At 39.2% G+C, this 27,960-nt stretch overlaps 1 protein-coding gene across 1 annotated transcript in view; it reads right to left on the bottom strand.

Annotated features, from left to right (window-relative positions):
- LOC134431535 (dual specificity protein kinase TTK-like) overlaps positions 1 to 26,691 on the bottom strand; it is a 35,924-nt gene extending 9,233 nt beyond the window's left edge. Inside the window, 10 exon segments of the mRNA XM_063179531.1 lie at positions 992 to 1,128; positions 1,246 to 1,427; positions 2,766 to 2,883; positions 3,602 to 3,701; positions 4,234 to 4,331; positions 4,413 to 4,488; positions 4,605 to 4,713; positions 7,836 to 7,976; positions 11,549 to 11,655; positions 26,660 to 26,691. Coding sequence (XP_063035601.1) covers positions 992 to 1,128; positions 1,246 to 1,427; positions 2,766 to 2,883; positions 3,602 to 3,701; positions 4,234 to 4,331; positions 4,413 to 4,488; positions 4,605 to 4,713; positions 7,836 to 7,976; positions 11,549 to 11,655; positions 26,660 to 26,691 — 1,100 coding nt within the window.
- Between the last annotated feature and the right edge of the window lie 1,269 nt (positions 26,692 to 27,960).

Genomic DNA, 27,960 nt, shown 5'->3' on the forward strand with positions numbered 1-27,960 from the left:
CTCTCACTATTGCCTTGAAAGCTTTACCTACAATGTGTATGAGCAGAAAGATCACTGATTTAAGAAAAGGAAAGATTGTAAAAAATCCTATGTTTTTTTTTATTTGTTCTCCTGATGTGTCTCTTTAGTTATATTTCTAAACACACTAAATTTTTCCCCAATTGTATTTACAGAAACTAATGCCAAGATCAGAACTGGAAAAAAATGTATATAACTAGGATTTATTTGGTAGAGTAAAATCACAGAAGTAAAACAAAAAGACAAAACCAGTCCAAATAGAGAAATAGAAACACTAAGCAATTCTGCATATTTAGCATGTACAAACTAAGTAAAGAGAATTTATTCAAGGACTATTATCACATTCCTTCATGAAATTATGTGGTGCATGCCCTACCTACAGTCTGAATTCTGCAGCTATAGAGACAGAGGTCCTACCAACAGGAACAGTACTTACTCAGCATGCAACCTTGACCTATATGATTCATCCTAGAGACTTATGAAAACAAAAAGTAATCACATAATTAGAAAGATTTGCCAACACAGGCATAGGGGTTTATGCCTTATTTAAGGTAACATGGATAAACAAATGCTATAATTTCCTAACATAAATGCTTAATTCTGCAAGCTTCTGGATTTATCCAAAAGCTTTTAAAAAAACCTCAGACACTTGCATCATGGGAAATAAACTGATATATCATTATCAATCTAAAAAGCCTCTCAGCCACATAATTTATCCAAAAGAAAGTGTCATGTAGCAGGGATGAGTGAAAAAGGTAAACGCTCTACTAGGGACTTACTGATTTGATGGCAAATATTCAAATGCTGAAAAGCTGCCCAAAAAGGCAAAGGTCCCTAAATGCAATCTGAATCTCAAAGTCAGGCACTTCACAGAAGCACTTGGAATATTTGCTATCAAACAGAAAAATTTAAACCCTGTAAAAATCTGCTTAAACCTTTCCAGAGATCAACTACCACCTTATAGTAGGCTTACCAGGCCATATAATCATTAGATGTGGTGCTTGGTGTCCCATAAACATGCAATGGGTCACTTTTCTTAGAAACAGCATCTGATGGTGATGATCGTCTTGAAACAGGATTACCAGACTGTTCAATGTTCATTTGTTTTCCCTACAAAGGGCAAAGCAAGATATTATATCACACAAGGAACCACAATTAAGAACACGGAAATAATTTCTTCAATGTGAGAAGGCTGCTAGCACACATGTAACATTTTTGTTACTTTACCTCTCCATAGCAGCTTTTCTGTGACACCTCTTGAGCTGGCATTTTTTTTCTGGCATTAACACAGTTTAGTTTGATCTGCTCCAACTGCTTTCTATAGCTTTCACCAAAACTAGATTGTTGTTGTTGACTTTCCAGACTCCTGGGCTCTGGTGTCTTCAGCTCCAGATGCTGAACTTTACTCTCTGTGGAAAAAAACAAACAAACAAAAACCAGACTATTAAAATGAATCAATATTCAACACTTGAAAAGTTACTACAATAATTTTACCTCATTTTCTAGATCAGACTAAAACACAGATGATTTACTGGAATTAGGCCTTAAAAGACATTAATGAAGTCCTCAACTGCATGTTCAATTCAGTGTAGTAAAATGGCAACTTTCTTCAAAAAGTCTTAGGATAACACTGTAACAGTAACAGAGATGCAACTGTTTCCTACACCAACACAGGCAATGAGAGTAGGTTCACAAATCATACAACAATATCCCAGGGTTTTGAGCAGGTTTATAAAGCAGTGAAGATAAGCTTACTACCATACTCCAAATTAGAAGTCTGTTGTCTGCAACAATAGGCAACCTATAATCCAAGTGCAATGACTGAAGCCAGAGGCTGAAAGGGACTTGGCACTTTCTCCTAGTTCCTTTTGCACAGGTAGCACAAGAGTGAAATGGTGGGATGTGACAGTGCAAGCTGCAAACAGCACAGCTTAAGAGCGCTCCTTCACAAGCCTGAAAAGTTTTCTTTTCAAATTACTAGAAAGCAACATCCCATGCTGAGCAGCTCAGTGCAAGTCAACTGCTGAAGGACTCAACTACCTCAACCAACATTTAACCTGGAAACATGAATGAAGCACAAGCAGGGCAAGTATGACCTGAAACCAAACTATTCCCAATGCAAGTCAGTGGGAAAAGCTCACTGAGGAGCTGAGGGGACAGTGAAGTTTTAAAAAAATTACATCTTTTCAACTGTAATGTTTATTTCCTACAATACATATGTACTTATAAAATCTTAAATCTAACTCTTGCAATATCAGACATTGTCACCTAATTTTTTCAGCAGGATGAGAACACCACTTAGGGAACCAGCTTTCTGATGAAACACTGAAGTAGTTAGCAACTAACCATAGGAGGTTAGTACATGTATTCCATATTCCATGAAGATGGTAAATAAATAATACCAACTTTCTAGATTTTACTAGCCCTGAAATCCTTGCTATAAATCCAAGCTGGTTACAACATTTTCCAGAAAGACAATAGAATGTAATCTAATACCATCCCTATTTTTAGCTGACTTCACATAACAGTCAAAATCCATGCAATATCTAAGTGAAGTATTTCTGAAATACAACAAAACTGTTTTTGAAAGAACTTGAAGAATTATTCCCCAAAGGTATGTTAATAATGCAGTAATTTCCACTTTTTGAAAACATTTTATTTAGCAACACATTTTTTAAAAAATGCAGATTAGCACATTTTCAATGCGCATTCGATTTCAAACTACTCAGACATGACATTAATGTTACCTGCTCTTTTTGTCACTAGACTTGCATCCATTTTGGTTTTGAGAGTTACAGTTGAATTGGTAGCTGTTTCTGAGCTGCCCTCATCCAACATCTGTAAAGCTGTTTTTTCTTGTAAGGACTAAAGAACATAAAAAGCATCTTAAAAAAAAATCAAAGGAAAACTCAGGAATAGTATACAAAAGCCATTTCCTTATGGTGATTAAGTGGCAGGTGCACTGCAAAGCAAACATGCCTCAGGGAACTGTGCAGGTTACACAGACAACTATTACTGATGCTATTTTTAAATGCATCAACATTCTGAATTTTCATAATCCAGTTTCTATAATAAAAGCCTAAGTGCTTTCTATTCTGGAATTTTCTTTTAGCAGATGAGGACATGGGACATGAAAATATAAGACATAGTAATGCAAGACATTTGGTTTTTGATGAAAAAAAATCTCTATCAAAAGCTGGAATTTATGGCTCCATAGAGCACTGAGTTGAATTGACTTCCTTAAATAGGGTCTTCCCATGGTAAACGTCATGACTTCAGCTGAAAAAGGTCCTATAGTCAAGTTGAAATCTGTTTATCTCCTCTTCATAAATCATATTCCAAACACCACTCCCATTGAACAGTACATCAGATAGGAGCAGAGAAAGCTCTTTTTTAATGCCCTATTGCGCATAACAAATTTCAAGTTTAAAAGCCATAATGAATGTTTCTATCCACAAATGATTACATAAAGGGAAATCTTACATTATTTCTTTCTCAAATTGAAAAAGCTGTTATTATCTTTTTTACTAATATCATAGGATAGCTAGAGTTCCTTCATGTATTTAAAAAACATTTAAGTTACCTGCAAATCTCTCAGGCTGCACGAATCATGCCCAAAAGGTTTTGGTTCTGATGGTGGAAAAGGTGCAACAAAGGCTGTTTGTTTGGAGCTGGACATTTGCCTGTTGAAGTAACATTCTTAGTTACATCACATGCCAACACAGTGAGGCAATGGTCTTTTTTGTGAAAGAGATGAAAAAAGTAGTTGTGTGAAGACTTGGCTACAAGTTTCAAATAAACAGAAAAGCAGGTTTACTCAGCAAAGTGAGAAGCAATACAAAGAAGTCCTGCAAAATGAGGATTTAAAAATATCTTCAGTTACAAGACTGTATTTTCTCCCTTTTTTTAAAAACTGGACTACATAAACTTAAATATTTTGAACAAAATTTATTTCCACTTTAATTTCCATTTCTTTTGAGCTTACTGATTAGCCAGAACACGCTTTCTCTTCATCTTCACATGCTTTCATACAAAGAATTTCCATAAGATTTGAAGTAGGTTACTGCACTACCCATTGCAACTATACTGACTATTTGTCTCTATTCTTCAGGTCAAATTTGACATTGACATCTGACATTTCCACTATCCAATAAAAGTATCATTGAAAAGGACTACTAAAGTCTGTGGTGTTGTAGGTAAACCCAATAACCATACCTCTCTGTAACACTGGCCGTGAGTGGGAGATCTGAATCCTCCATGTCATCACCATCATCAGATACCAGGGTAATAGGAATCCTCCCAAATGGGCAAATCTTAGAACAAATTCAAAGTTACCAGGTGTGTACAGCAAAATAAAGAGTTTAAGATTTTAAAGAAAATGTTACATGTTTTACCTGGTTAGATTTGTTTAGTGGTCTCAATGGATTGTGGTAATTAACTAGAGCACTCAGCTCCTGTGACTTCTCTTCCCTAAAAGAAAAAAAATAAACAAAAAAACCCCACAAAACACACAACACTGCAGTGTATGTGTTTACTTTTGGTTTAAATGATGTTATAAAGCATTAAATAAGAAATTAAGACATTACCTAAATAAAGATCTGTTAATAGTTGAAGAATTTTCACTAGAATCATTCTTTTTTAAGCTTCTGTGATTTCCACCTATATTCTGAAGTCCAGACTCCTGTGTACTTGATACTGTAGGGAAAATAGTTACATTCAGATCATATCAGACAAATTCAACTAAGTTATTCTAAGCAATTAATTGGGTTAAATTGAACCAGCTGATCTCACTGACAGCAAATTTGAGAGTGGTCATATAAGCTGTGCAATGTCAGGGAGTATCAAGGCAGGCAATAGCAAAAAGCTCATTCACCAGCCCCATCTTAATCCAGAAGAGACTCTTGCTTGATCAATGAATATTTAGCAGTAGTTTTATGAAGTTCTACATTAATCTTAAAATTAAGTGTCAAGTCAACTTAATAAACTTTGTGAAAGTATATATTTCAGATATAAACACAGTCAGAATTCAAGTTATTTGAAAAATCATTATAGAACCTCAAACCCACAAATAAACAGTTCAGAACAACACTGTCTTCCACATTATTTTTCTCTAAAGGTGAAGGGAAGGTCATTTCTTAGAGACAAAGAAACCACAAGAACTCAGAATACACAAATGAAAATGTATCAACACCTTAATGAACACACATTCACATTACAACACAGTTTAATTTGTCATTTAGGGAACAATGTGGAGTACAAGCTATTTTAAGCACCTTCAGATAAACAATCACTTGAACTCAGCTATTTTTCTGACAAACCCTTTTTCAAAAATGTAAATTTGTATCTGGTTATTTTGATTAAGATCTCTTCAATGCTACAAGATTTTTTTTTTAAGACAGACATCAAAGAGCATATTAAAAAAAAAAAGAAAATCAAAGGCAACAGGAAGTGTTCAAAGCCAGGTTGAAAGCTTTGAGCAACCTGGTCTAGTGGAAGGTATTCTTGCCTCATAGCAGGGGGTTGGAACTAGATGATGTCCCTTCCAATGTCCCTTCAATGTCCCTTCCAACCCAAACCATTCAAAGATTCTAACTAAGACACTATATAATATGATGTTTTACATCACATAGGCCTTGTATAAGAAATTGTCAGTATAGGAAATTGTCTGCTTAACCAACAAGATCCACAGCTATCCACAGCCTTACAATAAATCACAATTTAAGGACTTCTATATAGTACTTTCCATTTTTAAATTTGTTTTAGCTCATTAAAATGGATTTTACTTTTCTTTTCAACTGTCCCATATCCCTTTTCTACTTTCAGCCAGAAGTCAGACTTCTGGTAGGTGAACAGTGCAGTATTGGCTATTTCCAATACTTAACGTTTTATGAACTACTTATGCCAATAGACCCAACCACTCATTTAAATAAAACAAGTGCCTCAGTGTACAGTGTAGTTTTATTACCAACCCAGGACCATCACCATCTCACAAATCCAACTCACACTTTTTTCCCCAAAGATTTTTATTTTTAAACCAACAAGCTGGCCACTGGACTCTCACAGCCAGCTGGTGATCTACAATACCTTCATTCCTTCACAGTCTAAGACAGCCTATCTGCTTCTTATGATACCCCTTACCACAGCTGGACCCCATGACCTAATGCTTTCTTCCACCCAAAACAATTCTAAAGTGGTTCTCCATTTCTGAAATACTAAACTCCATTTTCCCAACTGAACATGTTTGATTGTACCTGGTATGTCAACTACTTTAGATTGCTGTGCATGAATGAAAGAGAAAAAAAGGAATTAGACCAAAGGTTTCTAGACTTGATGCATGGTTTATATTTGCATCACAACACTAACAGCATGTAACTGTCAAAAACATTCTGTACAATCTTTTGAAGCTGTGAACAAATGCATTTACATATACAGCATTCACATTTTCAAATAAAACTTTAAAAAGCAGCTCTTCAAATGGTAATACAAAAAATACCTAAATGCCAATATACTAAAATAGCCTTTGTTGCTCCAGAGGACCATATAAATTCACTTAAAGCCAAATTCAGTGTTTTACCCCTTTTATGTCCCAGAGTTTGAGATATTTCAAGTCTGGTGTTATTTACCTTTTAAACTTTATTCTTTAAATAACTAAATTAATAGTTTGCATTTTCAAATACCTAATTACAAACCAATACAGATGAAAAAATAAATGAGCCTACTCTTGCCCCACAGTTCACTGCTTCCTAACTGGCAGGCAGTGTTGCCATTCATTTTCACAGGTATTTCCTTAGCCCTGCAGCAGCAAGTCAATGTCAGCAAAAAATGATACAATCCATGAAGGGTATTGGTATCCTTCAAGATATTCTCCTGTGGCACAGTACATCAGCAGTGGTGTTTATGATGTCTATAACCAATTAATGATAAACAGAATAAGACAGAAAATAGAGTTTATTAGAAATGAATGCCATAACTGAATACTATTAAAAGAGTTCACCCCCACTAGTGTTTCAGTCAAAGGTTGATTCAATAGGCACAAAGCAAATCTCAAACACCACTGCTGAAGATATATCCCTAAGGAAATTAAATCAGATCTATTTCACATTAATCTTGTCCTCACACAATGCAAAAATATGGAAGTGTTAGACATCACTCTTGAAAGAGTTAGCTACACACACTCCAAAGCTGAAGTCAAACCATATTTTTTCTCAATTCCACTCCAAAAAATTTATCTCTTGAAAGCTTCAAGAAAAACCTGTTCCCTTTTTGAAAATATATACCCATCAAAAAGGATCACTTGGGATTTACAATACAGCCAAGCACTTCAGTTTTGTACTGACAAACATATGGGTTTTGTCCAAAATAAAGTTGAAATTTATTGTTTTTCCTAGATTTGACTTCACTGAAATGACTGTCAAAGCTTTCCCAGTCTGCCACAAGATACATCTCCAAACAACCTATATAATATAGTTTAGTCTGTATATTTCAGTTGTAATTCTTCTCTACCAACAGTAGCTCTTACTTCACACTTAGAGCTGTCAGTCTCTATTACAAACTGCAAATCCCTGCTGACAGCCAGAGAAACACCCTCTGCAGAATCACAGGACTGACCATAGCACAGCTCCTGCAAACTGCAGTCACTGCACTGAAGATGGAAACAAGCATTGAAGGAATGAGATTTATAATACAGACAAATATATCTGTTTATTGGGCAATAGAGATTCTGAGTTTGTATCTAGAAGGGACAAACACTAGTGATTTTTTCCAATCTAGAATCACAACATGCATAAGCAACCAGTATTTTAAGAAACTGCAATTACCTGCAAAGTTCTCCTTCTCATCTGAGAGTAACTGCTTTTTTTTCAAATGTAAGTTTTGCAGAGCAGTTTCCAACAATTCCAGAGGAACAGCAGAGCACTCCACAGCTTTCTGAAGGATCTGCTTACACTTCTTCTCATTTTCTAAGTGTAAGAAGCAGAGTTAGAAATCACAGAAGTAAAAAAAAAAACAATTACACTGGGGCAAGATTTTTTTAACAAGATGGTTACATTCATGTTGTCTTATATTCACTTTGCATAGTTCTATGAAGCCATTGTTCATTAGGGACATCTCCCCTTACATTGCCATTTTAAGGAAACTGCCTGGAAATAGTTAAAAGCAAATCACACATTAAATTGAACATCAAGCCGCAAAGTATGTATTCTCAGTATTTTTTAGTGTTATAGGAACTATAAGAAAACTGTACTCATTCTATTTTTTTTTTTTTTTGTCGTATCAGCAAGGAATATGACTTTTATGGACTTCCATTTAGATCTGACCAGGTAAAAATTGTGTTATGCATATATTAACAAACATCTTTAATGCACTTAATAGAAATCACATTTAAAACCAGCTGTTGTGAAATAAAACAACAACTCTGGACAGCACTACAGTTTAAAAAGGGGAAAGAAAAGCAAGGATATTTTTTCATTACAGTTTTAGACATTACTAAATGGCATAAACAGAGAACTTTGAAGAGAGCTGGGGTGGGAAAGGGAATGTGTTAACAAACCATATTGAAGCAGTCAATTTACATATGTAAACATGTACATAGGCATCTATTAGAAAAAGTCAAATAAAGAAAAAAGTGTACTGTAACCACAATACTTCACTTAGTTTGAAGAACATCTGGGCAAAATGATGCAATGGTTTGCTACAGCTGTCAATGCCCCTGAAACGTCAAATGCCCTTCTTCCTCCATTCCAAAGCAGCAAAACAAACCACTTGGTTCTTAACTTTATGCTACATATATATTATAAGAAATACTCAAGTATATGCATAATAGCATACACATGTCCCCTGCACTCAAAACTCCACTCATAAATGAACTTAGACATCACTGTTGCCTGTAGTTCAGGATGCTGGAAGTGCAGTATAGGTACCAGGAACTTATGCTTTAAGTAATCTATTTTAAGAATATTAAATGGATAATGCCAAACATGAAGCAAGGAAGCAGTAAAATTAGATGAGCTATAATTTCATTTAAACAAATTCTGTGCTAATTTGTTACAATTTGGTTTTTAACCATATAGTCCAATACTGTTTTTTCTCCTAAATCATTAGCAAAGTGGATAGGCTCTAAGAATCCTTAACCAGCATTCTGATTCTACCTTTTGCTATATTTAGTAACCACACATTGCTTCAACAAGACCTGCTACTTGGAAGTAATTCCTCCTAGTACCCTGAGTAAGAAAGAGCATGACATCAAAACATGTATGTGAAAAACTGTTTCATCCCCCTTAACAGATGAGGAACCAAGGCACAAAATCAAGCCAGAAATATTTCTGAATTCCAACCAGTCCACTTCATCAGATGCCAAAAGCCTGAATCAAGCACCCTGGCATAAGATTTGAAACAGTCAAGAGTAGAGTTTTATGGTCATGAGTTCTGACCAATTCACAGCAAATCATCCTCAAACACACCACCCAAGGCACCCAAGTAATGACAAGACAACTCTTCATCTGGGGGACTTAAATGAAATTTTACTCAGTATTTTAGTAAAAAAAGAGCCACAAAAAACAGAATGGCACCTTTACTGTGTCACCTCATTTCCAAGTCATTAATATTAAATTATTAAGAAATCAACATCAATTTACCAAATCTAATTTCACAACTTGAGCTTTTATCTTGAGCAAAACTGTGAGCTAAGGAAGAGAACGTGCAATTAAGTTTTTCTTCTTAATGCAAAAGAAAGCACTGACAGGTGTGCCAAGCACTGCTGAAATCACTGGGATGAAGAAGCAACAAAGCACTACCCTCCTTTCCCTCTGGCCTAAGTGGACACAGTGAAAAAGGAACAGCACTCTTAAGTAACAATTTACAACTCACATGTCCCACTAATCCTCTTTGAGCACCCAGCAGGGACACTGTAGCTCCATACACATTACTAAAGGACACCTAGATCAGCTCAAGGGTAACAGATACACATCAGAGAGCACACTGCAGATAAAACAAAGCCGATCATAACTGGCTTATTTCCTTTGGGATTAGCACTTCATTCTAGGTTGATTACTTACTGTCAAAGTAAGGTAAACTACTGCATGGACACATCCCATAACTACAGGATGAATTTAGTCACTGGTAACCTGTAGCAGCATTTCTACACTTTATTAAACTACACAATAGGTTTTATTACACTTATTTAACAATATCTTTGTTATTGCAGTATTAGTGTTTAATTATCTGTTTAAATAAACATCCAGTGCTCACTAAATAAATTATCATCATCTTTTTACTACTGTTTAGAAGTTCAATACCACAGGTTTATATTAGAACAAGACTGGTCAGATAACTGACTTAGGCATAACACAGAAACTGTATAATTTCAAGACAAAAACAAGCAGATTTTTGTCTTTTTTTTCCCCATCCTGTACAGGAGTCATTCACAAAACATAACATACTTCTGGGAGGGGAGAGTTGGTTCATAGCCTTTCCTGCTCTAATGCCAATCAATTCATCAGAAAAGAAAAGCTGGAAAATCTCAGATGACAAATGAGTATCAACTTTGATTTTAACAAAATGGCTCTGCCTCATGGGCCACACTTTGAGCATCTAAACAATATCCTAAAATATAGTTAAAAAGTATCACTGAAGCAAAAATGTATAGACAAAACCACTATCAGTGGAAAATAAACAGAAGTAAAGACAGACAGATAACCAGTAAAATGTATTCAGAATCTAGAATGTAGAATAGACAGATTAATTTATTTAGTGTAGCTAAGTTTGGGGAGAATTTCTCATACTAAGCAGTATGAGAAATATATACAACATACAACAATATACAATAACTTGCATGATACTGAAAAAACATGAAAGAAAACAAATCACAAAAAAATTAATATATTCATCAAGTTTTTTCCATTCAAATAAGAAAACAGCTTTCATGGAATGTGCTTGTCTTTCTGTATAGAGCAAACTGTCAGAGGAAGAAATACCCAGGGCAAAATATGTCACTGCTCAAATCACCCATGGAAATAAAAGATACAAAAGATCCAAAACCACAAGCCTACAAGCCTGTGGGCAGCCAACACAGCCTTGCCAGCGAGTACCAGGGCAACCAAATTGCACACTGGCAGTGTATTTTGGTTTAATAAAAAACAATCTACAAATGCTTTTTGGAAGAGGACAGAATTTCTTCCACAAGCAAGCAAAGTATTTGAGCCTCCTTCCATGCAGGAGGAGCCTTACTCAAAAGGCCTTCCACTGCAAGATCTAAATTAGAAAAGTAGAAACTACTAACAAATTCCACCTAGTCTGAAAGTTATTTCTAAAACAGAAAAAAACAATGAATGGTGTGCATATTTTCACTTTAAAAGTGAACACACGTTCTCAGTAAATTTCAATTTTAAAAATCCCAATTTGTTTCTTTCTGATTCAATACCTATCAGTTTACTTACAAATTATGTAAGGAAGCAGAAGTTTAAAACAACAAAATGGAGAACAACACAGAACAGCAACACCAAACAAGTTTAGTTGTTTTTGTTTTTTTACACACCTTGTGATAGCTCAAACTGTGCAAAAGCCACATGCACAAAAGCAAATTTCTTGCAGTTCAGTCTGGCCAGATGAAATTGGTCCCGTGCCTCCTCTGGAGCTTGAAGCCTGTAAAGACAGCACATTCATAGTTATACAAGGTGAAGAGCCTGAGAAGGATGAAGTTCCATGTACTGGACAAAGCCTTTAAATAACTTTGAAAAAGTAACCCACCTATAGGCTAAATATTTCCCTTTTCCTTAGAGTAATCAGTGAACTACAAGTAGTCAAAGAATCTTAAACTCTAATTATTGAAAGACATCAATCTGAACCTTCCCAAAATCCAAAGGACTCAATCCTTAAGCCCTTCCACACTTGATAGCTCATTTACTTCTGGCAAATTTTAATCCTAGTGTTACATTCAGCCAGATTGCTGAGCAGGTTCATACTTACACACAGCACACCAACATTTAAATATCTGAGAGCAACCACAGCCTCTGCAAATACCAGTCAAGACACAAAAGGCCTAAATCTACATCACTACGTAATACATTAATATTATGTTTCAACTGACAACAAAAAAAAAGGAGCTTAACACTTTTACCAGCAACAATGTAATCAAGAGATAAAAGAATTCTTTCCTAAGTTCCCCCTTGACTCAACAGGTACCCAAAGGTACCACTTAGAAGTGGGAAGAGCAAAAAATTTATGACCATGGCTCAAAATAAAAGTACAGAAAAATACAACACGGAAAGGTAAAGAACATTTTCAGTAGAATTCTATGAAATTTTGAATGAAAGAAGTTGTTCATGTAACTTCGGCATGTAACTACAGTCACATGGGTTTACTGAACTCAGCTCTGATCATCCAAAACAATAGGACAGGCACAGAATAACCCATGTGCAGGCAAAGTCTGAGCCAGAGAAATTAAGCTGTAATGTATTACATTGACTTTCAGAGAGCTTGTTAAAATTCAGGTTCCTGTAGAAAGCAGCACCAGCTTGGATAGCAATACACAGAACAAGACCTAAGACTAGCAATAGGCACCAAGTGTCACACGCTTGGAGGCACTGTGCTACAGCCAGAAGCATGCCACAAGAGGTTTGGCATTGAAAATGTACAACACAGAAAATCATAGAAGCATTTACTGTCTTCAACTATTTCAGAGCACACTCAATGGTTCTTCAGACAATCTTGGTATTACAATATGTCAAAAGGTATTGGCATAGCCAGACTGCAGCTAAAGCAGATACCAGGACAAAAAAGGTCCAGTGTCAAGAATGGAATAATCCAGTTTCTCACCTAAAGGTTGGGCAGAGATGTGATTGCAAGCAGGCTTGGGGAGAAAGACTTGGGGGTGATGGCTGATGAAAAAGTCAACATGAGCCATCTGTGGGTACTTGGAGCCCAGAGAGCCACACAGAATCCTGGACTACACTAAAAAGACAATGGCCAGCAGGTCACAGGAGGCAATTCTGCCCCTCTGCTCTTGGGAAATCCCACCTGAGACACTACATTCAGCTCCCAACATAAAAAGGACAGGGACCTGTTAGCACAAGTCCAGACAAGGGTCACAAAGATGATTAGGCAACTGGAGCACCCCTCCTATGAAGATGGGCTAGAAAAGTTGGGGCTGGTCACCTGGAGAAGATTGCATGGAGACCTCATAGCAAACTTCCAGTATCTGAATGGGGCCTGTAGGGAAGCCAGAAAGGGACTTATTGTCAGGAACTCTAGTGGTAGAACTAGGAAAAATGGGTACAAAATGCAAGAAGGAACTTCAGCTAGGTGGCCTAAACTATGGTAGTCACAATAAAGAGGTAACCCTGGAGACACTGGAACAGGTTACCTAGGGAGGCTCTGGATGCCCCAACCCTGGAAGCATTCAAGGCCAGGCTGGAAAAAGCCTTGCACAATCTGGTCTAGTGAAAGGTGTCCCTGCCTAGAGCAGGAGGGGTTGGGACTAGATGATCTTCAAGATCCATTCCAAGCACTTAGCATTCTACAATCAGAACAAAATAGTGTTGATGGCAGTAGATACTAACATCTCAAGCCACTGCCACTGCTTCTGAAGGCTGTGACGCTGATTTGCTCTTCCACCTTGTTTACATGGAATATTTGGGAGAACAGCAAGCAATTCTACTGAAAAGCAAATCTCTTCTCCCACTCAAGTTAGTATCAGAGCACCTATCAGTGTCCCTTAACTTGTAGTATCAATATTGCTTTACTTGCAATAGCTAAAAAATAAACTAGAAGCACTCGACAAAGTCATAAGATGAGAGGATTTTCTTTAACAGAACCTAAACCCAAGAAAAAATATATAGTACTAGACAAACTGACAGCCAGGAACAGAGAAGGTAGAGTGTAGACACCAGGGAAATTGAGAACAAAAAAATTATGAGTAATAAGAATAAGTTATGAGCAGTAAGTAAACATGCCAAACACAAAAGATCCAAATAAGTAGCAACTGATTAAGTTAATCTCCAAAAATTACAATCAACGTTGGTTTTTAGGTTCAACCAGCCAAAAGTAATTTCATTGCTGATGAGATTACAGATGTAGTTCATAAATGTAGTTTCACATAAATAATTGATATTCTATGCTATTCTGGACAAGAAAGTATTAGATTATACAAATTATTAAGAACAAGCTAGTATCTGAAAGTAATTTCCAAATGAGGAATCATCATTTAGGGAGATCCTATAGTGTAGTTCCAGTGGGATTGATGCTATATCAGATGTTGGTGGGTACAGTTTTTAAAAGAAGTTTGGAGTGGCTTGTTTATCTTCTTAAAAGTAATTTTCATTAGGCATTTCAAGAAACATAGGACTGATAATATTTGCCAATTAAAAACTATGCAGCAGAAAACAAAAAGAGCAGACCTGAGCTACCTCGCGAGATAGGTAAATTCTGTAATGCTGGCTACTAAAGTAGAAGTTATTTTAGTACAGCTGTAGAGTGCATTTTAATAGTGAAACAAGACAGACTACTTTCCCACAAAGGTCCCTAGAGACTGTAGCAGTGAAACAACTGAAGATATTTCAGTGAGACATCACAACTAGAACTGTTTATACTATTGATGTTTCAACAAGCCACTGACAGCCCCTTTGGTTTTGCTTTCTGCAATACATCACACAGAATACTGAAGATGATGCTCTTGCACACATCTTAAAAGTATCCCACCTTTCAAACCATGTTCTAAGATCAAGTGAAAATAGGTCCAAGTGATTAGGGAGGTGGGAAATAATCATTCTGAACTTAAACTCTCCTACAATGAGATAACAGATGTGACTTGATCGCTATTAAGGAAAAGAATTTCCACAAACTAGGATCCAGAAACCTATATAACAGTTCCTGCTCTGAGGAAAAGAAACTGATCTTCAAATAAGAATGCCATCTTGCAATGTATCTTTAAACCTTTCTGGAAGAGATTCCTTACTCCACTTAGACACAACCACCTTCCTCCTTCAAGATACTGAAGATTGACAAGGTCATTATTCACTCCTGTTTCTCAACAGGAGATTCAACAGATTACTTCCACTGTGTGCTTTTAGTAACAGTGATGCAGCAAGGTCCATGCAAAGGACAGTGCAGAGAAGTAGACATTTATCACACTGCAAGATGAAACCATATGCCAAAAAGTCAAATAGAGGAAGAACATACAAGAAAAAGATCAGCTACGTTCACTGGAAAATAACTTGCTCAGCTCTGATAGATTGCTGCATTGTTTAAATACAGCTCTTCATCAAAATATTTGCTGTACTATTTCAAGTGACAAAAGAACCTCTTATCAAAAAAAATTCCAATTATAACCCTATGTCTGAACATGCCTCTACAACCACACTGCTTGAATCTGGACTGAATAAAGCAATAAAAGACCACAACCAAAAGTAATTTTCAAAGTGTGGAACTAGAGGATGATGTTTTGAGACATTCTTCTTATCCTAAGGCAGTTAGCTTAATCAAACTGGGATGATCTTGTCCAGTAAGAGAGAAAGCATACTAAAGTAAAGCTCAAAAAAGGATTTCATGCTATTCCCTCTTGTACCTTACATAAAGAACCAAGAAAAAAGGTAGTGTGTTAACACCTCTAAATCAAATAACTCTTGTCCTGGGTATGATGCTTTTATCCCCAATCGTCTCATTCTGTTTATGTTGAATAATAATAAGTTTTGTACCTTTAAGAGTGTTACAGAGAGTGAAGGGGGGGAGAGAAGACGCGCGCGCGGTTTGTTTTCAGACACTGCACTCACTCCTCCACATTCCTGCTCCTGACTGTGTTGTCTGTCCGCAGACAACAGACAAGAAGCCTGTAAGGAACCCTTCAGGCTTAACTCTGTTTGAAGGATTGTGTTGGAAACTTTAGGCTATTAAGGTTTTAAATCCCAGTGGATGTTTAGAAAGTACTGAGTCCATTGAAGATGGCCTGAGTTTTGAATAAGGCAGCAGCAAAGATCAAGGACTGAGCTAGCTTAAAGAAAAAGTGTGCAAAGGAGATGATGGAATATGTAAGAATTAGCAATTAATATACACTATCAATCTAAACTGTCAGTTTATATTTAATTGCTAATTCTTACATATTCCATCAGTAGATATAAAGGAAATCTACTGTACAGATGTTGAAAGTTTCAGCAGATGATCTCTATCATTTCTGTAAAGCCTAGATCCTGAGTGTTTACAGGTACTCCTGCTTGCCCAGCCACTAACCAGTACAGGCATATCCCATGCCTCAGTACCAGCTCTTTCATACAAAAATGTAATCTAACACTTTCAAGATGCCTTAGAAAAACAGATTACAAATAAGAGCTGTCTTATTCACCAGAGTCATTACTTCAAAAAATAAATTAAAGCTTAAGATAATAGAAGTTAGATTTTACCATCTTACTAGACCAGTAGTAAGTTATTCACTGTAGTGTGGAAGTTCAACACAATCTAAATGGATAAGAAGGAAGATTTTCTTCTCCATGTTAAACTGAAAGAATCAAGTGTTCATGGTTGAACAAATTCCATTCCTTATAGCTTATACTGTTCTGTGAGCACTCTACAAAATATTGAGTCCCATTTTGTCCAAAAAACTGCTTGCTGTCTCTTTGAAATCATGATATCTGAGTCCCTTATCTATTTCATTTCTTCACCAAAAAGACCCACAAAGCATCTTAAAAAAGTCTGCCTAATTCTCACCCATCATTAGGCAGACACAGCTGAATTTTCTCACATATGAAACCATTACACTTAATTTTGTTTTTTTCATTGGAATCTGAATTCCCAGGTGTAAAACCACAATGTTTATACTAGCTGGCCAGAAGACTGGCAGAGCAGCCAATAACATCAGATCTGGTTTTGCCCTGGTCTTTGTCTTACACGTCTTCTGATAAGAAACCACATGTGGTCACAAATTTATACCATGAAGGTACATTGAAGAGAGGAACCTATCAGCCAGTTACTGTGGGCTAAGGTAGGCTCTGAATTTAGCCTAATTGCCCAGGTTACCCTGCTCTCCTGTCTGGCTTAACCTCCAAAGAATGTGGTAAACAGGTCACCTCCAGTGAGCTCCCTTTTATCACAAGGTGAGAGTAGGCACAGAGGGAGATAATGATGAGTAGTTGATATGTGGGGGATTCAGATTCCTGGATTACTTTTTGCCATCTGCCCCCTTGCTGCTCTCCTAAGTTTGATTGCTTTTAGGTCAGGGACAGTAAGTGCAATCGAGAAGAATAATTATTTCCATTCAGGAAACCTGCAGCATCTAGCTCAAAGCTATATTTCAAGATTTCTTCACGAGGCAAAATACTTCCCTGTTTATTTACAGAGATGGATGTTAAACTGTGGTTCTGTGAGTACTGCTACATATTAAAGATAGTAGGATCTGATTACTTTAAATTAAATACTTTCAAATAGTATTATGGAATGATTTTCAGGTTGATTTTTTATAGAAAATACACCTTTTCTGAGAAAATATGTTGCACAATACCCTGTAAAGGCCAGAAAAGACATTTTTTATGACTGCTTTGGATGTTTGAAGAGAGAACCATTTTCAATGAAATTTGCTTTCTTACAGTCCTCAGTTGTCTGCCTCAGTGGCCATGACCTTCCAAAGATAATTGAATGTCTTTTCAATTACCTTGGCCAGTACTTGTGGGTGTGTCCCATCAGGTCCAGTGTGTATGTCCAGTTTATTTAAATAGTCCCTAACATTATCCTCATCCACCAAGAAAATTCTTTCTTGTTCCAGAACCTTGATATATCTTGGGAAACTCTGAGATTTATATGAGAGGATTTTAAGAAGAGAAAACTTAGAACTGTGATGGCATTGCAAAAACAAGTTATTCAATTCTCTTGTATAAAAATCATGTGGTTAGTGAGTAGGGGCTCAGACACGATCTTATTTTTACATGTGGTTCTGGGGAGTCTCAAATTAGTCAACAGCAAATGACTCATTTCAAAAAACCAAATCATGAAAATACACAAAAAAGTCACAAAATTACCTCAGACTTGAACAAAATGCCTTATTATTTAAGAAAGAAAAGAAAAAGGTGTTTGAGACATAACTTGATTGCTGTTAATCTTCACTGGGAGAAAAAAGTAGGTATTACAGTGGTCTCTAAGTTAGTGGGAAAAAGTTCCAAGGAACCAGTGTCTGGAAGGTAAAACTGGAGACAAAACACAGCACTAAGCATAAGCACTGAAATACAGCTTTCAAGAGGATTTGTGAATAATCATCTTTGAATCAAATTTACTCTGAAAGAATGCTTTTTGTCAAAAGTTTCTTTGTCTCAATACAAATGTAATACAATGAAATGCAGTGAGTCTGATATATCAACACAGATGTTAATTTCACGGTTCTGTCTGACTTGAAACTATTACATAATTCATTCCAGAGGTCCTGACAATGTGTTTGAAGCCAAAACCAATGTCAGACTTTAAAAGTACTGTCCATGCTGAAGGGTATGGTTGATGCTGTATATCTAAAGAATATCAGTCAGGCTGAGGTATCTCGGATTGCTGTCGAGGCATGAACACCAAAATTAGATGGGAATTAAAAACATGCAGTGCATGGAAGACAGAAAAAACCTAGTAAAACATGAGATCATTTCATCAGAAGGAGAAGAGATCCCACTAAACAGTGAACATTTTGAAACTCCTACTCAACAGTGTTTCAATATAATTTTTGTACTAATGAAGTTTCCATAAAATTATGTCCATTTTTTGCCATCATGGACTAATCATTTGAGTGTGCACATTACTCTGCATTCTTAGCAATGCAGCATTGACTATGGTGTTGATTTTGTTCTAGATAAACATGCCAGAACTATCAAATGCATTGTCACGTTTGTTTTATATTTATTAGTTTATTCCTAAGTTACTTACCATATGCTGAGTGACTGGGTTGCATAGCTCTATAGGAGGTGTAAGTCATATGACATGAATATTTTGTGGAACCCTTTTTTGCATCAGGGTTTCTACCATTATGCATCTTAGTCTTCTCTCTTCTCTACTCCATCTGTTGAAATGGTGAATTTATTAAAGACAGTTTTAAAATAGGACTTCTGTGAGGCAGTTATCTCAGATGTGACCTTTATGTTGAACATGGAATGCATAATTATTGTAAGACTTACACAGCTTTTTGTGGAATTATAAATTTATCAAAATTTTGCATCATTAGAAGCAAAAAGAAAGAAAATAAGCTCCATTAGAGAATTGAAGAACTCGGGAACAGTTCTGAATGAATAAACTGAGTACTCATCCACAATTCATTTTTAATATACTTCCAAGAAAGGTGGTTGTATTGTACTTGTAAGAAAAGCTACAGTTAGATTTACATGTGCACTACCTCTCTGATGGAATGATTTCGGTTGTACTATATTAATGTCTTCTCCAAAAATCCCATCCTTTTTGAAAGAATTCCTTCCCAAATCTATGTTGTAAAAGCATACTCTTATTCTGTTTTCACATCACATTTTTCCAAGCAGAAAGGCCCATCTATTTCCACCCACATCTGTCTTATTTGCATCCAGATGCTGCTCTACTGCTGCATGTTTCCCTCCTGTTCCAGGAGGCAGCCCCAGGTCCCTGAGCACCCTCCCAGCTGGATTGGTGCAGGAGCCAAGCCTGGTCCTTCCTTCCTTCCTTCCTTCCTTCCTTCCTTCCTTCCTTCCTTCCTTCCTTCCTTCCTTCCTTCCTTCCTTCCTTCCTTCCTTCCTCTGTAGAAGATAAGGGACTAACTCATACTGATTTCAGTGCCAAGTGTATAATTTACTAATAAAACTTAGTAAGTTTTTGAAGACCCTCTGGATTTTGTTGCTCTTTTCCAACCACAAGCCTCTATGACTGTTGGGTGCTCTCCTTCCCTAGGAGTGGGACACCACACATACAAAATCAGGCCTTGAAATGATACCTCTAGGTTATAGGGAAATTGTGCAAGTATCCCTGAAATAACAGCTGTCTGGAATGGGACTTTCCAAGTGTCAGTAAGATCATCAGTGGCACTCAAACATATGTTATTTATCCATTAAATAAAAGCACAGAAAAAGAATTGCTGAGGGTGCTATTCCATCATTCTCAAGTGGTACTCAGCATGAATATGTGTATGTATCACAGTCACAGAATTGTAGAATCATGGAGTGGTTTGGATTGAAAGGGAACCTTGAGGATCATTTGGTTTCACCCTCCTTGCCATGGGCAGGGACACCTTCCACTAGACCAGGTTGCTCAGAGCCCCATCCAACCTGGCCTTGAGCACCTCTAGGGACATAAGAAAGGTATGTATTGTTACATTGTTAGAGAGTTAGGATGTTTGCCTTTTGGGACAATAGAGATTTTAGTCCCTTAGAGATAAAGTCATTATAAGGCACATGATTTCACAGTAGCTGCAAGGAATCCTGTCGCAGACATTTCTCCACAGAAATCCTTTCTTTTGGATTTCTGCATCTTCGGGAGGCCAGAGGCCCCCGAAGAGAAGGTAAACAATTATTATCAGCTGCTGTGGAATGCAACAGGGACACCTTGATTGGTTCATTTCCTATGTTTATAATTAAGGGCCAATCACCAGTACAAGCTAGGGGACTGAGTCCCTGGACACAGCTTTGTTTGGGATTCTTTTCTATCTATTCTTAGCTTAGCTAGCAGCTCTGCAAACCTCTCTCTATATTCTATTTAGTATAGTCTTAATGTATTATATATCATATCTTAATAAATCAAGCCTTCTGATCAAGAAACAAGATTCACCGTCTCTCTCTCACCAGCAGCGCCCACACAGGTCGCTGTAATAGAATCCCACTGACCTGCTCCTACCGTGGTGCCAGTTGCTGGATGATAAAAGAATGTGCAGGCTGCAGTGAAAAGATCAGTTTCTAGGGAACCACCTGGATGCAGTCCTGGCCTTGTCTTTGCAGAATGCTGATCTTACAGAGCGAGCACCTGCACACTACACATGTTATCTTTTCATTGCTTGAGCAGGTAATGGCAGGCTCTGGTTGCATACATTTTCCCCATACACACTCAGCTGGTAAACCTGGCACACACAGACAGAAATTCTATCCCCTCCCTCTAAATCTAAGAGGAAGCAATCAAGGAAAATGAGGGATGCCTCCTGCTCCCACATCCCTTATTGCACACTGACGTGGCTCAGGAATGAAGGAATGCCAGGCAGCCCTGTGTCGTGTTGTGTGTTGTGCACTGGTGTGTTATGCACATCCACTCTGCTGTTATGGACTGATTTATGTCGTGCTTTAGAGACTTCTGGTTTTACAGATTCTACCTGCAATAAATGTTTTGGGTGCAGCAACATGTTTCCCCTTCAATTTCCAAGTACATAATTTTTAGGGTACCTATCCTCTATGTACAAAAGCAAAAGTATGTGTAGAACAACAGAAAGTATTTTTAATAGAAGAGGTGGAAAATGTTCTTCTCTTAATCTAAGCAAATAAAGCCTTGTTAGGAATTGTTATCAATATAACATGCATCTATTCCCATTTGAAATAATGCATGTTTGGAAGCCTGCTCTGAAGCAGTCTGGGACAAAATAACCAGAGGGCTCTGTTAAGAATTTATTTTTCTATATTAACTAGTAAAAACTTCTAACAACTGGTATTACCGCACCTGAGTGGGCGCGGCTGGTGAGAGAGAGACGGTGAATCTTGTATCTTGATCAGAAGGCTTGATTTATTAAGATAATATATATAATACATTATGACTATACTAAATAGAATATAGAGAGAGGTTTGCAGAGCTGCTAGCTAAGCTAAGAATAGATAGAAAAGAATCCCAAACAAAGTTGTGTCCAGGGACTCAGTCCCCTAGCTTGCACTGGTGATTGGCCCTTAATTATAAACATAAAAAATGAGCCAATCAAGGTGAATCCTATTGCATTCCACAGCAGCTGATAACAATTGTTTACCTTCCCTTCTGAGGCCTCTGCCTTCCAGAAGACACAGAAATCCGAAAGAAAGGATTTCTGTGGAGAAATGTCTGCGACAAACTGGAAAAATGTAAGCAGGATTTGCTAGGGAAAATAATAATAGAACATGTATGGCATCATGATCATGCTACCAGAAATGGTTTCACTATTGCTTCATACTTGGTAGGTCCTGGAACACATTAGTAACGGAGACTGAAAACAAGGAAACTATGGAAAGATAAGCATAATTCCATCTGTTAATGCAAAGGAGATTTCTTCATTACCTGGTGGCTCAATAGTGTGTTATAGACTGCAACATATGTGTGGGATCTCAGCACCTCAGGACTGTGGTGCAGAGAGACCGAGACCACCCTTGGGGGGCTCGGGAGTCCTGGAATGTTGCCAGAAGTGTCTGGTGGCTGGACTTTGATCCTACACAGGAGATGACACCTGTATGAGGACTGGGAGGATTTCACTGGGTGAATGGTGAAGGGATAAGTTAATTAAGGTGTAGAACACAGGGTTTAGGATTTCTGTACAGGGGGGTCTAAAGAAGTAAGATGGAGGAATTGGGGTGTGTCCTGTCCTTCTTCTTCTTCTTCTTGGCCTCCATCTTCTGTGGTGATGGTGGCACTTTGGGATTGGTCTTTACTAGAAGTGCACCGGTTAATAAGAGTAGAAGGTATTGGAGAAAAATCATAAATATTGTACACGTAACTTTAGGTATAAAGATAAGTGACCGCCCCGGAGGCTGGAGAGTGTGCCCATGGCTGACTTGCTGTGCAGACCTCTGTCGGGCTGAAAGAAAATCTTTTAGATAAACAATTAATAAACACTGAGACCGAAACAAGATCAGAAGTCTCTCCTCGTCCTTTGAAGCGCTGGGCTGTCCAAGGCCACTCTGGGCCTTTCCAAGTCTTTGAAACAGCCGAGAAACCGAGCAAGTGGCATCCCTGAGCTATCTCCGGACATAAATCAGCCGGGAAGAGAAACCGACAACCAGCAAACATAAATCAACCATAAAACAGAAGAGAAAGAGAAAAATGGGATCTGACATCTGGCGTTCCCTGCTTGGGCTACTCCCCACCAACCCTTTCGGGGGGGGATCAGCCCTGAAGAGCTGAAGCTCAAGAGCTGAAGAGCAAAGAGAGCAGCTCCAATCTAGGACGAGTTCTCAGGAGAGCACTGATAGCTCCTGAGGAGAGAAGCCTGAAGAAAAAAGAAAAAGAAGAAGAAAAAAAAAAAACAGCCAGAAGAGTCTGCAAAAAACAGCAGTCACTGAGAATTACATCTCTCAGCTTCTACCGAAGACAGTTCGTAGCAGAGCAGCCCGGATCGGGACCGGAAGGCGCCTCTGGATTCTTCTCCTGTGACCTGCTGGACAGAGACGGGAGGCTTCGGACAGCTCTGACGACAGATTCGGTGAGAAGGTCAAAAAATAAGAATATGGGGGCCACACTCTCCCAAGAACAGCGGGAAATTTTGTCCGCCTTACAAGGCATGGCTCAAACACACACAGAAGAGATCCCAAAGAAAGTATTAAAACAGCTATTGTTGTGGGCAAGGCTTAATTACCCACTTGCCGAAACATGCCTGCTATTAGAAGTGGGGTTTTGGCAGGAAATCAATAGGCACTGATATTTCTTAACGACAAAAAAGACGAGACAACATTAAAGCTGCTCTTGTCGGCAAGGGTATTGCTGGAAAAGCATACCGGTTCAGTCGAAAAGACTGGGAGAGCAACGAAACGTTGCGGCATCCTCAACAGAAGGGTGGGGGAGCAAGACTCCAGGAAAAAAAAAAAAAATTATTTCTGGCCTCAAGAAGCCAGGGGGAAAGGGCTCTCGAGAAAAGAGAGCAGGAAAAAATATTAAAGCCCCGGTCCCAAAACCCAGAAACCCCAGGAAGCTCCTAAAGCGTCCTGAAACTCCGGAGAGTACAGGGGAGTCAGGATCGGAGGGGGGGGTGAAGGGGGACAGAGAAGGGATCGGGGGGGGACGCTTCCTCGCGGGGGCACGGCGCGGTAGCGGCAGAGCCGGCGGGGAGCGCGGGTGAAGAGATACCGGGAGACACATGTCCCGGTGCGGCTTTTGTCAGCACGGCGCCGGGGGGTGGCGGCCGTCCCGGAGACGCGCGCGGCGGGCAGAACTCGCAAAAACCCGCGGACAAATTCGGCTCGAATTGCGGGGCGGGGCGGGCCCGGGTGCCGGCGGGGGGCAGACCGTACACACCGGCGGGAGGAATGGACACAGAGACAGAGTCAGGGGCAGACCGAGGGAGGAGACCTCGGAGGTGGAACAAGGGGGGGAGAGTGACGTCAGCCCAGGAGAGACGGGGAGAGGCTCGGAGAGCACGCATGCGCAGAGAGTAGAGCGCGGGCGGGGGCGGGCCCGTGACGTCTCGGGCGAGGAGGGGCCGTGCTCGGGTTCCTATGTCCCAGTGGCTCCACACCCTCTTCAGACTTGGTACCTCTGGTTATAACCCTCGGAGTCCCAGTCCCTTCCCTTCAAGGGAGACGTTCTGGTGTTCAAGCTCCATTTCCAGCTGAATTAAAAGCCAGGCAGACACGGTCTCAAACGAGATCACGAACACGGCAGTCGACAGGACGAGGGGCAGTCCAGCTCATGCTGTCGTCCGACCTGGGGAGGCCGGTGACAGCGCCACCTAGAGGGGGGCAAGGCTTTCGCTTGTGTCTCCACAGATCGAGATCTGACGTGGGTGTCGGTACGACACGTGAAACTATTTCGAGTGCGAGAACATGAAAACGCGGATCCCAGAAACAATGATTCAAGTAACAAAGAGACGAGTACTCAGACAGGAGTCGAGACTCAGATAGCACAAGACGACTCGGAAGAGAAATAAAAAGAAACTAAGGACTTTGGGGGAATTCTCTGTTAAGGTCCTGAAAAGAAAAGCGAAAGAATGATTTCACATAGAAGCGAAGCCATGAGTTTTATGATGCTTATCTGCATCATTCTTTCATTCATTGCAGTAAGCAATGGGGGTAATATACCTATTAGTCAGCAAAAGCAAAATGTATGGTAGAATTCTTTGACATCTCTCCCATTTGGAGAGGAATTTTAAGGGTAGAGTTCTTTGACATCTCTCCCATTTGGAGAGGAATTTTAAGAATAGGGTTCTATGTTTTAATAATTCTACTAGTCCTCATACTTGTTATCCCATGCATATTTGCATGTTTAAAACACGCTATGAATCGGATAGCAAAAGAAGCTTTCCTGGTGCAAACAGAAGGGGGAGATGTGGGATCTCAGCACCTCAGGACTGTGGTGCAGAGAGACCGAGACCACCCTTGGGGGGCTCGGGAGTCCTGGAATGTTGCCAGAAGTGTCTGGTGGCTGGACTTTGATCCTACACAGGAGATGACACCTGTATGAGGACTGGGAGGATTTCACTGGGTGAATGGTGAAGGGATAAGTTAATTAAGGTGTAGAACACAGGGTTTAGGATTTCTGTACAGGGGGGTCTAAAGAAGTAAGATGGAGGAATTGGGGTGTGTCCTGTCCTTCTTCTTCTTCTTCTTGGCCTCCATCTTCTGTGGTGATGGTGGCACTTTGGGATTGGTCTTTACTAGAAGTGCACCGGTTAATAAGAGTAGAAGGTATTGGAGAAAAATCATAAATATTGTACACGTAACTTTAGGTATAAAGATAAGTGACCGCCCCGGAGGCTGGAGAGTGTGCCCATGGCTGACTTGCTGTGCAGACCTCTGTCGGGCTGAAAGAAAATCTTTTAGATAAACAATTAATAAACACTGAGACCGAAACAAGATCAGAAGTCTCTCCTCGTCCTTTGAAGCGCTGGGCTGTCCAAGGCCACTCTGGGCCTTTCCAAGTCTTTGAAACAGCCGAGAAACCGAGCAAGTGGCATCCCTGAGCTATCTCCGGACATAAATCAGCCGGGAAGAGAAACCGACAACCAGCAAACATAAATCAACCATAAAACAGAAGAGAAAGAGAAAAATGGGATCCGACACATATGTTAGTTATGGAAGTTGCCATTGAAAACAAGCACTCATTAGCATCCCACTGACCACTGCAATTCCCAGGGTATGAAGTGGTCTGGGGTGTCCCTTGCCAGCTACAGGGATAATTTAGACAAGCATGAAAAGAAGCTGAACTATGAGAGGAGTTCCAAAAAAGCAAATGTTTCACAAGTCTTTCCACATCCCTCTCAGTCAGAAAGAGCTTGCTGAGAAATGGCACAAGCCAAAGACTGTAATTGTACCAAGTTCCACAGTCCTTCCATTTGGGATAATTTTTCAGTGATAGTTAATTAATCTTAGTCTACTGCTGTGTTAGAGCTACAAAAATATCAGAAGAGATGGGTACTCTTCCTTAGTATACCAATATCTCTTATATTTCTGCAAATTGCAAAGACATTAAAAGAGGCCCTTGTTGCATGATTAGATCACTTCCCTTCCTCCTCTGTAGTTTAACTGGTACAGGAAAAAAAAGAAGTGGTGCAAAAGAAATGCTCTTTTCCCATCTTTACACAAAGACAAATACAACTCACAGCTGTAAACAACTAATAAGCTCAGTGCATAAACCTGGATACTGTAGCAAAATGGAGGAGCCTCTTCCTGTTCCATTACAACTCACTCATGACAACAGTCAAAAGGGTCAGTGGACTTTTTTCCTGCCACAGATTCTCTAATACACAGTTTTTACTTAGTTCAGTGCTTGTAACATTCAGCAGAGCATCTTCTAGTTCACTCACTGCCAGAGGCTGACCTTGAGGTCCGTGGTCATCGTGGTCTCTTCTCCCACCTCTCTGCCATTAACATGCAGCCTCTCAGTTACTTTCACCTGTGTCCTACAGGGAAAGGTTGAGAGAGTCTCTGTTTGAAGTTATGTCATAGCAGATGATGGTGGCTCAAGGAGTTGGCTGTTGGCTACTCGCACCAGCAGCTAACCCAAACCGTACCATGACCCCAGATAGCAGCAGGAAAAGTGACTTGACATTGTGTTGGATGGCATAACTGTGATGAACAGGGTAGCAAATGGAGAGCAACACACAGAAATGAAAAGTGAAACATTGTGCAAATGTCAACTCCTTAGGAAGTTGACCAGTACATGGAAGAATGAAAAGGGCAAAAGCAGGGGAAATAAAAACATGGGGAGAAATACATGAATAATATTTTGAAACTAGTTTAGCAACATGTGCTTGCTTTTTTCTGTGTAGCAAAGCAGGAAGTTAACTGCACAGGATTTCTCCTGCAGCTCTGGTGATACTCACTGATGAGTTGAACTGTAACTCAGTACAGTTAAAGTCTTTGGCTTGTGCCATTTCTCACACTGATGACAGGTTTAGACATGCAAATAAGTGCTGGACAAGAATGGCAGTAGGGGTGTGAAGCCAGGAGGGGAGAGGAGTGCTTTGGGGGAAAAATACACAGCAAGTATTTATTGAAGGCAAGCTCATACATAGGGACATCAAGCCCACTGAAGGCGTGAACAAAACCTAGCATCAATAGATACCTATGTCCCCAAAAATAAATTGGCAGCAGGGAATGTTCACGATCCTGAAATTAAATCAGCTGCACTTGCAAACTCCTGAAACGCTCTCTGTCTTGCTTTCAGCATAAACCAGCTGGGCTTCTTCACTGCTGTTCTAAAGATTTGTCCAGGGAGTTGGACCCAAACACTCTCAGCCTGCCTTCATAGGAAAGGTGCTCCACCCCTTTGATCACTCCTATGGCCTTCCTCTGGACCTGCCCCTGTGCTAAGGACCCCAGAGCTGGACACAGGTGAGATCTCATCAGAGCAGAGCAGAGGGACAGAATCACCTCCCTTGACCATCACACAAGGATATGGTTGATTTTTTGGGCTGCAAGTACACATTTCTAGCTCTCGTCCAGACTCCCATCCACCAGTACCCCTAGTCCCTCTCATCAGGGCTATCAAATTGTTTCCTTGCTGAAAGATTGGATTACTCGGAATCAAAATAAATGAATCATACAGACACACAAATATGTCAAGTATGTGGAACAGGTATTTGACCCTTGCCCTGTGGCTCTG

This window comes from Melospiza melodia, chromosome W, assembly GCF_035770615.1.
Source record: "Melospiza melodia melodia isolate bMelMel2 chromosome W, bMelMel2.pri, whole genome shotgun sequence".
Taxonomy (NCBI): Eukaryota; Metazoa; Chordata; class Aves; order Passeriformes; family Passerellidae; genus Melospiza; species Melospiza melodia.